The sequence below is a fragment of the Musca autumnalis genome, unplaced genomic scaffold (genome assembly GCF_047663935.1).
Source record: "Musca autumnalis isolate F117 unplaced genomic scaffold, ASM4766393v1 scaffold_2, whole genome shotgun sequence".
Lineage (NCBI taxonomy): Eukaryota > Metazoa > Arthropoda > Insecta > Diptera > Muscidae > Musca > Musca autumnalis.
In genome coordinates this window covers 235,658,707-235,674,204 of record NW_027411755.1, presented here as the reverse complement: position 1 = coordinate 235,674,204, position 15,498 = coordinate 235,658,707, and the positions used below count along the sequence as shown (strand labels likewise).

Sequence of the window (15,498 nt, the reverse complement as noted above, 5' to 3'; positions counted from 1 at the left end):
TTATTCTTTCCAGATATAGATCGGTTCGAATATGGATACTATCGGTCCACTCCTTCGGGTACCACCCACACAAAATTCGGAACAAGTGATGTTTAAGTGCTCCTCTCAGGTCGTTTTATAAATTTGTTCTGCAGGTTATCCTTGTGGTCCCCTTTACGGTGGTACTATCGTTTTCGGGGGCAAGTTCTTACATCCTGAGATAATGACCCGAAAGCTACAGAAAACCTTAACGGCACCTACTAAAATGGCAGAAAATTTGGGAAAAGTGCAGTTTGTGGACTCGATTCGTATCTATTTGGCATTTTTTGCAGTAGGTACTTTTCACTGCCTGATACTTTCTTTCTTGTTTATCTGGCTTTCGGCACAAGAAACTAGGATATTTTTAAGAATATTTTTCACTGATTTGCGGCACAATCAAAAGTTGATTTTTAAAGAAATCCAGATATCCGGAAGTTGAACATCGGAAACCTGGGATCACAATAGATAGCCACAGCTATTGTCCCATTGCTTGATGAAAGCATGCTTTGTTCTGATAACAAATTCGCGCAGTAACAAAGTGTTGCCCATATCGTGTAAACATCCGCAAAATCCATTCATGGATACCAGAGACCTCCACCAAGGAACACATGGTATGAACAGGAGTGTCGTGCTGCTAACGAAGTTAAATATGCGATATACAGGGAAGCTCTACAAATATGGAAAAAAAAATTCCACTGTTGGTATCCAATAGCAGCGAAGACGACGAAGATACCACAGATCTAATCCTAGAAGATGTTATGCAGCCAAAATGAGGTAAAGACAACAATAAATCGACTGAAGAATAATAAGGCAGCAGGAGCCGATGAATTACCAGACGAGCTGTTCAAAGCCGAAGGCGACACGCTAATAAGATGTATGCATCAGCTAGTTAGCACTATCAGGAAGAACTCGTATCAGGAAGAACTCAGTCTTCGACAGCCCCTATGTTCAAAGGTATTCTAAGACATGTCTTAATTTGATATCCCCGCAAAGCTCATTCGGCTGTGTAAGATGACTTTAACTGATACCCGGTCCTCAGTTATAATAGGAAATAACTTCTCCGAAAAGTTTAGTACCAAAAGAGATTTCAGACAAGGAGACATCCTGTCGTGTGATCTCTTCAACATCCTGTTGGAAAAGGTTATACGAGATGCTGATGTTAAAATAAATGACACAATTTACACCAACAGCCACATGTTACTTGCTTATGCTGACGACATTGACATTATGGTAAAGGAAGTAACTACATTTTGAAATCCAAATTTACAAAAAAAGTACAATTACAGCTAATTGTCACTTCTACCTTATATAAATGTGCCTGGGAAGCTTAAGGCCTGCGTACATAAGCTGCTTTGCCTGATTGCCTTGCTTTGCTGCTTCAATAAAAAAATAAAAGAACAAAGAAGGTCGACCTAATTTCCAACTGATGGCAACCCAGTTCGAAATTTCGTCTTTATTCTATTATTTTTATTACGTCAGAAATGAAGCAGGTAAGCAAGGCAATCAGGCAAAGTAGCTTATGTACGCAGGCCTTTAGTCCCAATTTACATTAGGCGAGTTTACTTGCGGCAATTGTCAGTTTGTAGGTGAGAGAGGGTGCTGAGAGGCAAAGGGTTACCATATGCCTCACCTCTCTCTCCTACAAAATGACAATTGCCGCAAGTAAACTCGCCCAATGTAAATTGGGACTTTGACGAGTTTACTTGCGGCAATTGTCAGTTTTTGGGTGAGGGAGGGTGTTGAGAGGCAAAGGGTTACCATATGCCTCACCTCTCTCTCCAACAAACTGACACTTGCCGCAAGTAAACTCGCCTAATGTAAATTTGGACTTTAGGCCTCGACACATAAGAAGAATTTTGAGTCATATTAATATTATTAATAATATTGTAAAACTGGTGGGTGTTTGTGAAAATAAAAATTTAAAAAATAGGTTTGATAGAAGCCGCGAAAAACTATTAGCTGCTATGCTATTCGCGAAAGACCACTACTTATTTGAAAGAAACGTGCAAATTGCTGATTTGTTTTCCTTTTATGGACATTTGACAAAACACAATTGATTTTCAACAGCATTGCCATATTGAAATTGTTAAATTCAATATAACAGCCTGTTTCACTATGTCGAACAAAAATGAAAACGAAAGAAAAAACACTAAACTCGTGAATGATTTTTATACCCTACACAACTATGTGGGGAGGGTATTATAAGTTAGTTTTGCCCAAAAAGTTTGAACGCATCGGAATAATGGTCGTAGACCCATAATTATATATACCAAAATGATTATCTCGACGAGCTGAGTCGATCTGGCTACACAGTCTTACATAAGTATACGTACGCCCCATGGTAGAATAAGAAAAGGTAGCAGCAATACACAGCTGACTGAACTGGGTTGTAACGTTAGTGTCAAATTTCATGCCAAATCTTTTCCACTAATAAAATAGTTGTTTTAAAATATTAAAACAACAACAATGGGATTAAGCCAGACTATTTTGAAAAAAATTGCAAACGCTATTCCAATAAAAAAAACGCCACAATGCTTCAAATTGAAGACACTGGCACGACGTGTGTTGTTTTTGCTGTAAAGCAGACCAACCAAATTTTGGTGTGTACATTTGTCGAAATTCGACGACACACACAAGTGGAAGAGGTTTGAATTGTTTTCGCAGACACTTTCGTCGGAGTTGTATGAGGTTGCCAAGAAAAAACTTCTCATTGAACTTTTTTCTTTGCTTACCTTTATACTTCGAGCTGACGATTGATGTTTGGGTGTAAAAAGTTTCTTGTTGAAGAAGTTATTGAAAAATAACTTTGGTGGAGAATATCCACAAACAGGAAACAAGGGAACTGATGAGATCCAGTGGCGTGGATCGAAACTATAGTATTCCCTGCCTTACCCCTTGGCGAACAATGCCAAATCTTTTCCACTAATAAAATAGTTGTTTTAAAATATTAAAACAACAACAATGGGATTAAGCCAGACTATTTTGAAAAAACAAAATTGAAAAAATATATCATTCGGAAAAAAACGATTTCCCAGAAAGACTTCTTCATATCAATGATATGTAACCTCCTCCAAGTTAGAACGAGAAGCCGTGCAGTAAATCACCGCTTGTAGAGGCGATACAACGTTTGTTAATATGTGAAGTATTTTGTTAAAATTTAAAAAAATAAAGCCCTAATAAACATGTGCTTTTTTGATTTCTAAAACAAAACATTGAAACAGCTTCTCCTTTTTCTATGAATTTCCAGCGACCCCAAACTTTCCTCAAGAATTCTACTTTTTGCGAGAATTTATGCATTTAGTGGAATGATGTGGAAACATAAAAATTGAAAATGTAACGAATTTTCATTCATGTTTTCCAAAATATTCAACCAAATGTGAAAAATTATTAGTTTTTTAAATTCCAATAATTTATAGACATTTCCTTGTTTTGTTTACAAATACAACTGGCAGTAACGTTACAAACAAAAACAAATTCCTTTGTGGTTGTTGTTCGAGTTGTATTTGTTGTAGTATTAACTGTACCTTATACAGTCGAATACGTTTATAACGTCGGTCAAGGGACCGACGGAATTTGTCGTTATAACCGATATGTCGTTATAAGCGATAAAGGGCCCTAGAGATTTGGGACTTTTGGATATGGTCGTTATAACCGATATGACGTTATAAACGACGACGTTATAAGCGATTTCGACTGTATTTGTTCTACCATGGGTACGCCCCATAAATTTCGGGTTTCAGAAAAAGTAATGATATTTATGAAATTCCAAGTACCCAGATTTATTTCGTCTCACTAATAAACAATATTTAATACAACAAAAGTATATTCCATAATATAAATAACGGTAAATTTTACAAAAACCAAAAAATTATACTTACAAAAGTAAACGTACGCCCCAAGGAAATATGAGTATTATCGTACAATTTATTGAATTAGCTGCAAAATTTATACGTTTTATTATTTTGACGAATGTGTCTGGGTGTCCGAGATATATTTTAGAGAAAAAAAAAATAATTTTTGGGTATTAAATGCCGTTATTTAATGCCAAACTTCTTATATAGTTCGTTAATGCGGACCCTTGCTGATTTATTTCCGTTGTAGGCATTTGAGTATACAAAAGCCACAATATTAGTGTCATATTATAGATTTTGAGATCCTAGAAAGCTTATTAGTTGACCTTGTGCATAACACACCTTCCTGGGTGACGATAAATTCACATTTTTCCTGGGATATCTCAGGAAGTTAATAGATTCCTCGGAATTCTGGCTCAAATTACATACAGAAGACCTTGAATTGTGTTTTAATATGGTCTTATATAATCCTTGGACACCAACACGTCGTATGATACAAAGAAAAATGGTAGTATGTCGCGTTTTTCTATATGTTTTGCCCTTGTCGGAAAAGGTCGTAAGTCCACAAAACGTACAAATTTGAGAACGAAAAGGTCGTAAGTCCACAGGAAAATGTATACTTTAAAAGAATACTACAGCTAATGTAGTACAGATATAGTGTTTAACGTCATCCATGGTTGGGGTACAATGTAAAGAACTAGCTTACACCTTTGGATGATAATCGGATGATATTTGGCGGAGCCTTTGGACCCAACTTTTGAACAAAAATGTGATAATTTCTATATTGCAACGAAAATTTACATTTGAAATCTATTTTCCCCTATAACCGAACTGATTATGAAAGATGGACTTCTGGCGTTTTCATTGATACAAATTGGGATGCTGTACGTGTTCAAATACCTCATATTTTGAAAAAATTGTAAAAAAAACAAGATTTTTACTGTTTTACTGTCGTATATCTTACTTAACTATACAAAACAACGTGGAAAGGGTATTATAAGTTTGTTTTGCCCAATATTCGTGTAACATCGCGAAGTATTCGTTGTAGACCCCCGCCCCTTGCCATTTTTTTCATATCTTGACGAGATAAAGCGATCTAGATATGTGTGTCCGTCCATCCATTAACAATTGTAATAAAACTCCAGGCCTCAATTTTGGACCAATTGTCACGAAATTTTGTGGAGACGTCGGGTTCCGACCTGAAGTGACCCCATTAGATGTTGGTTATGATGGAAAGGTGTGAAATGGACCAAACACACAATTTTTACACGACTTTGTAGCTGTCCTGTAGATCGCAGTAATATTCCGATCGGAGCAAAATTTTAAAAATGATTTGAGTTTAAGACAAAGAATAAGCTTGCAATTTAACATGGTGATGAGATAATTATTAGCTGGTTTAATGGACCAAAACTTTTGGGTGAAATCTTATATATAAAGACAATGTGTGTATGTTTGTATGTTCCGCATAGACTCAAAAACGGCTGAACCGATTTTTTTGAAAATTTCAGAGAATATACAAGAAACAACCGGAGTGAAAATAGGCTCTATATTTTTTTTGAATTTGGAAGGGGGCTGGGCTAGCCCTATTTTTTAAAAAAATTAAAAATTAGAAAATTAATTTGTTGAATCTCCATGTATTCCATGCAAGTGTTTAGATTATAAGGCAACATATCGATAGCTATAGTTTCATCAGGTATACAAGATACATTTTCAGAAGGTGGACACGGTCGGCATACCTCAAGTCATCAGTTATTTGGCGGTATGTTAAAATTGCATATCGACACCAACATTTCTGAAGATTTTTATACCCTCCACCATAATATGGAGGGTATAATTAAATTTGTCATTCTGTTTGTGACATATCGATATATTCAGCGGAGACCCTATAAATTATATATATTCTTGATCAGAGTAAAATTCTAAGTCGGTATAAACATGACCGTCGGTCCGTCTTTTGAAATTAAAATACAGCTCGCAATTTTAAAGATAGATCTTCGTGATTTGGTATAGAAGTTTCTATTACTTCTAGGTTCTAGTTTGGTATTGACGCCTTCATATAGCCCTCATAGAACGGTACCTCCCGATTTCCGGTATTTTGAAGGTGTGGCCTCAATATTCCTCAGAAATAGCTGAAATTTTTGTCTGCAAACAATGTAGAATCTTCAGCATGTAATGTCTTCCTGGGCTTAGGAAGTTTATCATCAGAGCTTTCAGAATCACCGTGAAAACCATTCCATTCCAAATTCATACTGCTCTTTGTTAGCAAAAACCATTATGTCTTCTTAGTTTAATAACATTTCAATCAATTATTATTTTAGAATTATTTAATAATATAAACATTGCACTTACCCGTCCATTAGAAGGTATTACTTTATTCAATTCAGAATACAAACTAATCTCGTTATGTGAATAAATGTCCCTAGAGAAACCACCAGTTAATAAAGTTAAGTAAGATATACGACAGTAAAACAGTAAAAATCTTGTTTTTTTACAATTTTTTCAAAATATGAGGTATTTGAACACATACAACATCCCAATTTGTATCAATGAAAAGGCCAGAAGTCCATCTTTCATAATCAGTTCGCTTATAGGGGAAAATAGATTTCAAATGTAAATTTTCGTTGCAATATAGAAATTATCACATTTTTGTTCAAAAGTTGGGTCCAAAGGCTCCGCCAAATATCATCCGATTATCATCCAAAGGTGTAGGCTAGTTCTTTACATTGTACCCCAACCATGGATGACGTTAAACACTATATCTGTACTACATTAGCTGTAGTATTCTTTTAAAGTATACATTTTCCTGTGGACTTACGACGTTTTCGTACTCAAATTTGTACGTTTTGTGGACTTACGACCTTTTCCGACAAGGGCAAAATATATAGAAAAACGCGACATATTACCAGTTTCTTTGTATCATACGACGTGTTTTGACGTGTACTATCATCCTGTAACAAAAACGCGATTTCCAAAAAAAGTGGACTTACGACCTTTTCCGACGGAGCAGAACTTTATCAAACAAAGTACAGGTATTGAAGCGGAATAAATAAACGAAGAATACTGCCTTTACCACTTTAATAAAATCTTTAATACAGAAAGCGCTGGAATGTTTTTTCTTCCTCCTGAAAAATTTATTGAGAGGGACTTACGACCTTTTCCGACGGATCAGACGATATACCTTTCTTGTATTAAATATTGTTTATTAGTGAGACAAAATGAACCTGTGTACTTGGAATTTTATAAATATCATTACTTTTTCTAAAACCCGAGATTTATGGGGCGTACATATCTATATATATAAAAGAGCTTAGTGAGTGACTGAGTGAGTGACTGACATATCATCGCCCAGACGAAACCGCTGAAGCTAGAAAGCTGAAATTTTGACTGCGGATTGTTGTCGATGTGTAGGGTTAAGATAAGGCTGGGTTTTTGGAAATTCGACCTAGAAGGGTACGAAAAGTACTAAAAGGTACTAAATATGGTACCCTTTGTATTAGACAAACGGGAAGAACTAGAATTCTGTAATTTGGAATGAGGGTAACTGATGGAGAGTTAGAAAGATGTACCAAAGGGCTTTTGAAAATTCGACCTATAAGTGTACGAAAAGTTACTAAATTTGGTACCAATTGTATATTTTGAGCGTATATAGCTACAATGTTCATATTTGGTATGGAAATCAAGGTTGGAAAGTGGTGTTGATATAAGGAAATGATTTTGGAAGTTCGTACTTATGTGTACGAGAAGTACTAAATGGTACTAAATTTGGTACTAAATGGTACTAAATTTGGTACAATTTGTGGAGCAAACACAAAGTCAATATTGCCATGACAACCAAAGTTTAGGTTTTTTAGTTCGCGATCATTTTCTTTCGGAGTAGTAAAATGGGCCCTAAGTTCAGTTTGATTTTGTGCCTTAAAAATGTGGATAATGTTCGAAATAATTTGAATTAAGGCTGTTAATGCAAATTAAGACAGCCTTCTATCTAGGTTCATCGTCGCTATTTTTTATGACATGGCCCAGCCAACGCAATCGTTGTATCTCGATAAAAAGAAACAAATCAGCAATTCACACTTATCTTTTAACTAAGCAACGGGTTTTCCCAGATGGTGCATTCCTATACCATTTTTGCGACTATAATAAGTTCTTAGTTTACAATTTTTATTCACACAAATAACATAAAATGTGTTTTTATTTTATCGTGGTAAGAGAGCCAGAAGCAGAAAATATATTTGTTGCACACATTTTGGCCAACTTTTTTAAAATATTAGCAACTGGTCTGCTGGATACAACAAACAGTTGTTACATAAATGCAGAAAGTATCATCTTTCAGGGTAAAAACTTAATTCAAATTTGGGAATTTTAATGCAAATTAACTCTGCCGTCTGTCTAGGGTATAAGTCTAACTATACTCATGTCGTTGTATAGGCGATACAGCTCGTGGTTCATACCACGTTGTTAACGCAGATTCGAAGAATTTTGCTCTTTGCTTTGAGCGTTTCCATGTCATTCCACTTAATGAATAATTTCTCGCAGAAAGTAGAATTGTTGCAAAAATGTTTTAGTTCTCTAAAAATTCATAATAAAGGAGAAGCTGTTTCAAACTTTTGTTTTTGAAATCAAAAAAGCACATTAGGGCTTTATTTTTTTCAAATTTAACAAAATACTACACATATAAACAAATGTTGTAGCGCCTCTATAAGCGGTGTATTAGTGTGCGGCACGTCGTTTGGACTTGGAGGTAGTTACATTTCATTGATATGAAAAAGTCTTTATGGGAAATAGATTTTTTATACATCGATATACATACATCGAACATAGAAATAAAAGGTCGTATGGAATTTGACACTAACATTACAGCCCAGTTCAGTCAGCTGGGTATTGCTGTTATCCACCATAATATGGAGAATATAATTAAATTTATCATTCCGTTTGTATCTCATCGAAATATTCATCGGAGAAAATTCTAAGTCGATATAAACATGTCCATCTGTTCGTCCGTCTGTTGAAATCAAGATACAGCTCGCAATTTTTAAGATAGAGCTTTGTTATGTGGTATAGAAGTTTTTATTACTCTTAGGATGTCTGGTATTGCAAATGGGCTATATCGGTACATGCCTTCATATAGCCCTCATAGAAGGGTATCTCCCGATTTTCGGCATTTTGAACGTTTTGGAATCAATATCACACCGAATTGGCTGAAATTTGGTATTTAATCTTCGTTGGAGGTGTAAAACTTTCCATCTGAAATTTTCCGGTATAGGCCCATGCCTTTCGGTATTTTGAAGGTTGTGGCCACAACAAGCCACCGAAATAGCTGGCATTTGGTATTTAGTCTTCGTTGTGGGTATTCAACTTTCCCCTCTAAATTTGTCAGTATAGGTCCACGCCTTTATATAGCCCCCTTAGAATGGTACCTCCCGATTTTCGGTATTTTGAAGGTTGTGGCCACAACAAGCCACCGAAATATCTGAAATTTGGTATTTAGTCTCCGTTGGAGTTAAAAGCCTTTCCGACATAAATTCGTCGGTATAGGTTCACGTTTTAGCATCGCCCTCATCGAATGGTACCTCCCGATTTCTGAAGGTTGTAACGTCAATATCCCACCAAAGTGACGAAAATTTGTTATTTAGTCGTCCGTAAAATATTCCAGAAGATAATTATCAGTATAGGTTCTCGTCTTCCTATATCCCCCATAGAAGCGTACCTCCTGATATTTGGTATTGTGAAGGCTTTACCGAAATATCGAAAAATTGTTATTTAGTCTTCTTTGAATCTAAAAGTCCGCCAGAAATTTGATATAGCCCCCAAAGAATGGGGCCTCCCGAATTTTGCGTTAGAATTTAGTCTTCTTCATCTTATTCTATAATAGGATGTTGTCCGAAAATATGGCAACGCAAATATGTTTTTTTTTTTTTTTTTTTTTTTTTATTATTATTTCTTAAGTCTATAGATTCATATAATCCTTACAGACTAAAATATATTATAATACATATATACAGTGTTTTTATATAAATAGATTAACTGTTTAGGGAAAGTATAATTTTTCTCTTTACCGATTCTCGACCTTCAGAGACATCAATCATGTTACTAAATTTGTTAAATTCCAAGAGTAGACGGCGTAGTGGGTCATTATTTGCATAATTTGACCTATAATAAGGTACTTGTAATAGTTGATAGTTGCGTGTTGGCCTGAATGGAACGTTAAAATAAAGGTTTTGGAGAATATAATCAGAAAATAGTTTTCCTTGAATAACGTTTAAAATAAATGTAACATTTAGCATTGTTAACCGACTTTTTAGTGTAGGTAATTTTATTAAATTTAACCTGTATTTGTACGACGGTAAGGTTTGAATGTTCCAGCCATGGTCCCTAAGACAAAATAAAAGGAATTGTTTTTGAACTGATTCGATAGCTTTTGTTTGGATAGAATAGACTGGATCCCATATAATAGAACCATACTCTAACTTGATATTGACTCGATGCATCACTAAAAGAACTGAATATTTTGACATCGTCGGCAAACATAAGAACATTAGAGTTTTGTATAACATTTGGCAGGTCATTTATAAACAATGTAAATAATACCGGTCCAAGATGGCTCCCTTGTGGAACCCCAGATGTGACATTTATTTTATTGGAGATTGCAGCACCAAATTTAACCATTTGCTCTCTATCACATAGATAAGATTTAATCCATTTCAATAATGAATTTGAAAACCCAATAGATTTTAATTTGATTAACAGTATTTCATGATTTACTTTGTCAAAAGCCTTACTAAAATCAGTATAAATACAATCTGTTTGGCAACTATTTCTGAAGGCTTCATTTACAATTGAAGTAAGTTCAAGCAAATTTGTTATGGTAGACCGACTTTTCCGGAAACCATGTTGACGATTTGACAGAATAGAAGAAACTTGAAAAGACAGTAGTTTAGTAACCATCTTCTCAAACAATTTTGGGATTGTGTTCAATTTAGCAATGCCTCTGTAATTAGAAACTTCAGTTCTACTACCTGATTTAAATAAAGGAACAATAAATGATTTTTTCCACAATAAGGGAAAATAACCTGTGTGAATCGATTTATTGAACATTTCACAAAGAGGAAGTGCAAGATTTTCGGCACAGTTTTTCAGAATGCAAGCAGGTATTCCATCGGGACCTGAACTTGTTGTATTTTTTAGAGATTTTAGATTGGACAATACTTCGGAAACGGTTAATAAGGGAAGATTTATTGATGTAAATTCTGGTAAGGGGTATGGATATGCAACTTCATTTTTATAAGATTTGTTTGAGTAGGTAGTTTTAAAAAATGATGCAAACGTATTTGAAATGGTGATGTCATCCTCTGCAACAATGGTTTTAAATTTTAGGATTTTTGGGAATGTGCGCGACTGGCGCTTTGATTTAATAAATCCGTAAAAGGCTTTAGGGTTAGAAATCAATTCATCCTTGGTTTTCGATATATAATTTCTATATTGTCGATTGTTAAGAAGGGTATATTTGGATCTGATGATTGCGTAAATTGCAAAATCGGAAGGGGAACCACTTTTTTTATATTTCTTGTAAAGCTTATTTTTCTTGTTCTTTAGCCTAGATAACGATGTGGAATTCCATGGTGGACCTGAACTTTTAGCGATTTTCATTTTTGGGACAGCTTTAGATATGCCATTTTCAAGAGTAGAATAGAAGCTATGTAACATCTCATCAAGCGAGTCAAAAGATTGAAGTATAGACCAATCTGTAGAAGTCAGAAAGGCATTTAATTTGGTATAATTTGTGCGTTTGAAACAATATGCTGTTTTGTTTAGTTCATTTGTGACATTATTGGATCGAGAAGATAAAAGGAGTGGTATTAATATAGTTGGATGATACTTGTCTTCCGGGCGCACTAAAGGATCACAATGTACTGCTAGAATATCAGAAGGCTGATTAACAAATATTAGGTCAAGCAATTTACCAAGAGAGTTGTGAATTCCATTAATTTGTGATAATCCGAAGGTAAATAGAGGACCAATAAATTTGTTTGTATTATCAGTTATAGTTGTAGGTACAAGGTCACTGGATTCAGAATTTTCTATCCATTTAATATGAGGCAAGTTAAAATCCCCAAGGGCTATCAAAATATCATTTGCTTTTGCTGTTTCAAAAGACTGAAGAATACGCGAGTTATGTTTTTCGTATACATCAATACTTGATCCAGGGGGTATGTAAGAACAAGTGATATATATAGTTATGTGCTTAAGATGAACTTTTACGGCAATTATTTCAATATCATCATTTAAGGGTGATGAAATTTCTTCGGAAGGATAATTGGACGATACAGCTATAAGAACCCCACCGCCTCTACTCTTGGAGCTGTTATTTCTATCGCGTCTAAAAATTTGGTACTTTGGACAAAATATTTCAGCATCATATATATTGTTATTAAGCCACGTTTCTGTAAATGCTACAATATCATTATCGAAGACAAAACTGTCAGTAAATAGTGATGATAATTTAGAGTTTAAACCTCTTACATTTTGATATACAATTTTAAGTTCATCAACAGAGGGAGTAACAATTAGTTTTTTGACTGAGAATTAGTTGAATTAGAATTAGAAGTTGGCAAATAAGCAATATCAGATCTTGGTGTTTCTTTGTAAATAAATTCACGTACTATAGCATGTTGAGGCCAAAAAGATGGATTTACTACAGTATCAAATATTTCAACCGGGACAATAATTCTAAAGGAGGCCTTACTACGCCTTGGAGGGTAATTATATTTAACTACTCTGATATCAAAATTACTATTAACATTGTGTTTAATGTAATACAAAACATCTGCTTCGGAAGTTTCTGCAGCAATACGAGCTAAAAAAACTGTTTTCTTTGGAGGTACTACCCTCAAGATCGGAGTAGGTCGATTAGTAGCACGTGAAACGTTCGGTGATGTTGGTGATGGTAAAGGTGAATGGAATTCTGATGAACCTGATGGAGTTTCTTCTGCAGTTAGCTTATTCTTTTCAATTGTTTGAGGTGTTGATGATGACTTTGATGGAGAATTTTGAATAGAAATCGTAGGAATAGCAATATTATTCGATTCATTATTAAGTATGTTTGTAGTGTTGTTCAATGGCTTCTTCCTTTTACGGAGAGAATCATTCGGAGACTGTAGAAATTGGTCGAATGAAGACGTATTATCGAATATTTCCTTATATTTCATAAACCTTTCCGTTAAAGTCTGGAGATCATTGCGTATTTCATTAAATTCCGTAAACGTGGATTTGAAAAATTTAAAGAATTGAGCATCGTAGATACGACATTTTTTACAGCACAAACGTAAACCTTTGTTCTCATTTAAGTTGTCCATCGTACGAGCGTTTAAATCAAATGCATTTAATATGATACGAATCCAGGCAAAGCCAGCAAGATACCATTTGTTCTTCATCAGATAACTTGAATGCACAATTGTTTATTGGGCAGCTCATTTTGAAAATATATATTATAACTTCAACTTCAGTTGCAAAGGAAACAGTGTAGCAAGTGTGAATAACGATTAACAGCAACACAGGGCAATGCAGACAGGGTGATAAAATCACGTTAGCCAGTTCACAAACCACAGATCTTGCAAGTTCAGGAAACACAGGGTGATGTATCAAGAAAGCTTATTTATTTTTTTGTGAATGCACCAAAAAGAAATGCAGGATGACGTTTTGTTCAGAGGCAAGTATCGACGGATTTAAAGCTTTCTCTCAGTTTAGCGTGCGAAAACAAAGCACAAAATGAAAAACACAAGGTAAACAAAGAGTTTTGTCTTACTTTAGTTATGCAAAAATCACAAAAAGTACACAAAGAATTTTGAATATTCGAATGTTTTTGATGTGGTAACTTTGCAATACGTTTATGTTTCCGTTTTTAGTACGTTTTATAACGCAAACGGCGATTTTTTTTATCTTTGTTAGGAGCGATTTGAAAGCGCGTCCGAAAGCAAGAGTGATGCCAACTCATCCGTTTTACTTGTGAATGTTGGTCCATATTTACATTAGGCAATTTTCCTTGCGGCAATTGTCAGTTTGTTGGTGAGAAATGGTCTTGAGAGGCAAAGGCTCACCTCTCTCTCCACCAAACTGACAATTGCCGCAAGAAAAATTGCCTAATATACATATGGACTTGGCAAATTGTAGGACTCTCAATAACTATATACTATGGACCTGTAATTCAAACACACCAGAAGGGACCTTAATATATAAAAAGACAAAAAAAACAGACCTATTCAGATTAGCGGAGGCAGTATATTTCAATCTCTTTATAATAATTTTGTCTTATCTCTCCTTACAGAAATGGTACGACGAGGGTCCACCCTCTACATATTGGTTGTCGGGTTTCTTTTTCACCCAAGCCTTCCTGACGGGAGCGCAGCAGAATTTTGCCCGAAAATATGTTATACCCATCGATTTGCTTGTCTTCGATTATGAAGTGTTGCGTGTTGAAGAAGATCAGGCGGCCTCGATGACAGCTCCTGCAGATGGTGTTTATGTTTATGGCATCTTTTTGGAGGGTGCACGCTGGGATCGTGTTGAAAATTATTTAGCTGAATCACACCCACGAGAATTATACGATCGTATGCCATTGATATGGATGAAGCCGGTAAAGAAATCGGATTTGAAAGAGCGACATGTTTATGTTTGTCCCCTGTATAAGACCGCGGAGAGAAGAGGTGTACTCTCCACAACGGGGCATAGCACCAATTTTGTTGTGGCCATGTTGCTGGAATGTAATCCGAAAACTGAAACTTCGCACTGGATAATAAGGGGTACTGCGCTTCTATGTCAGCTGAGTTATTAGGAAGGAGGTGGTGGTGAAGGAGGGAAGAAGACTTCTTAGCAGTGGAGTATTGATTTTTTATATATCAAAATTAGATTTGTTATATTTGAATATATTTTTTAATAAATATACATAACTAATGGTATACATAAAACAATTTCGATTGATTTACTTTATTATGATTTTGTATTTTAAATCTTAAATTTCTTTTCAATGTAGTGCCAAAAACCTACCTCCCCTTTCTGATTTGTGTTTCCAATTTCCATTGGCATATCATTAAAACTTCGTCCTGTGCCGTCTTAGCTGGAACAACAAACTTGATTGACCACAAATTAAGCAGCATTTGCAATTCATAAACCGGATTATTTTGCCCTGACGAAATGATTTTCATTTTACTGGCATACAAAACCAGAATAGAGGCAACAACAACAGAAGAAAATTAATAGGATTATCCTGGAAAAACAAACTACAGTTGCCACTTAAATAAAGACATAACTACATCCATATGGCGAGAAATAAAATACGGACCCGTTTTTTATTTGATTTCCTTGGGGTGGTACAATAGGTGAGCGAGCAGCTACGCATTTCCCTTATTTCCCAACATTATAAGTGGCTGTCATCAGAATGAAATGTCAACGCCATTTGCCATCACTTTCACATCACGAACTTTGGACGAATGATTCTGTTGCACTTTCCTTTGTCTGTCTCTTGTTTTTGTTGTTGCTTTGGAGAGTGGTAGGGTTAATGTATGCAAATTCAACAAAAGCCATTTCGTCCAGTCAGCCAGGCACGCTGGTGGCCAGACAGCCAGAATCCAACATAACT

At 35.3% G+C, this 15,498-nt stretch overlaps 1 protein-coding gene across 1 annotated transcript in view; it reads left to right on the top strand.

Annotated features, from left to right (window-relative positions):
• The window catches only part of Dhc36C (Dynein heavy chain at 36C), a 179,390-nt gene extending 164,560 nt beyond the window's left edge, over positions 1 to 14,830 (top strand). Inside the window, exon 28 of the mRNA XM_073971035.1 lies at positions 14,188 to 14,830. Coding sequence (XP_073827136.1) covers positions 14,188 to 14,694 — 507 coding nt within the window. The 3' untranslated portion in view covers positions 14,695 to 14,830. The remainder of the gene's footprint in view (positions 1 to 14,187) is intronic.
• Positions 14,831 to 15,498: the final 668 nt, after the last annotated feature.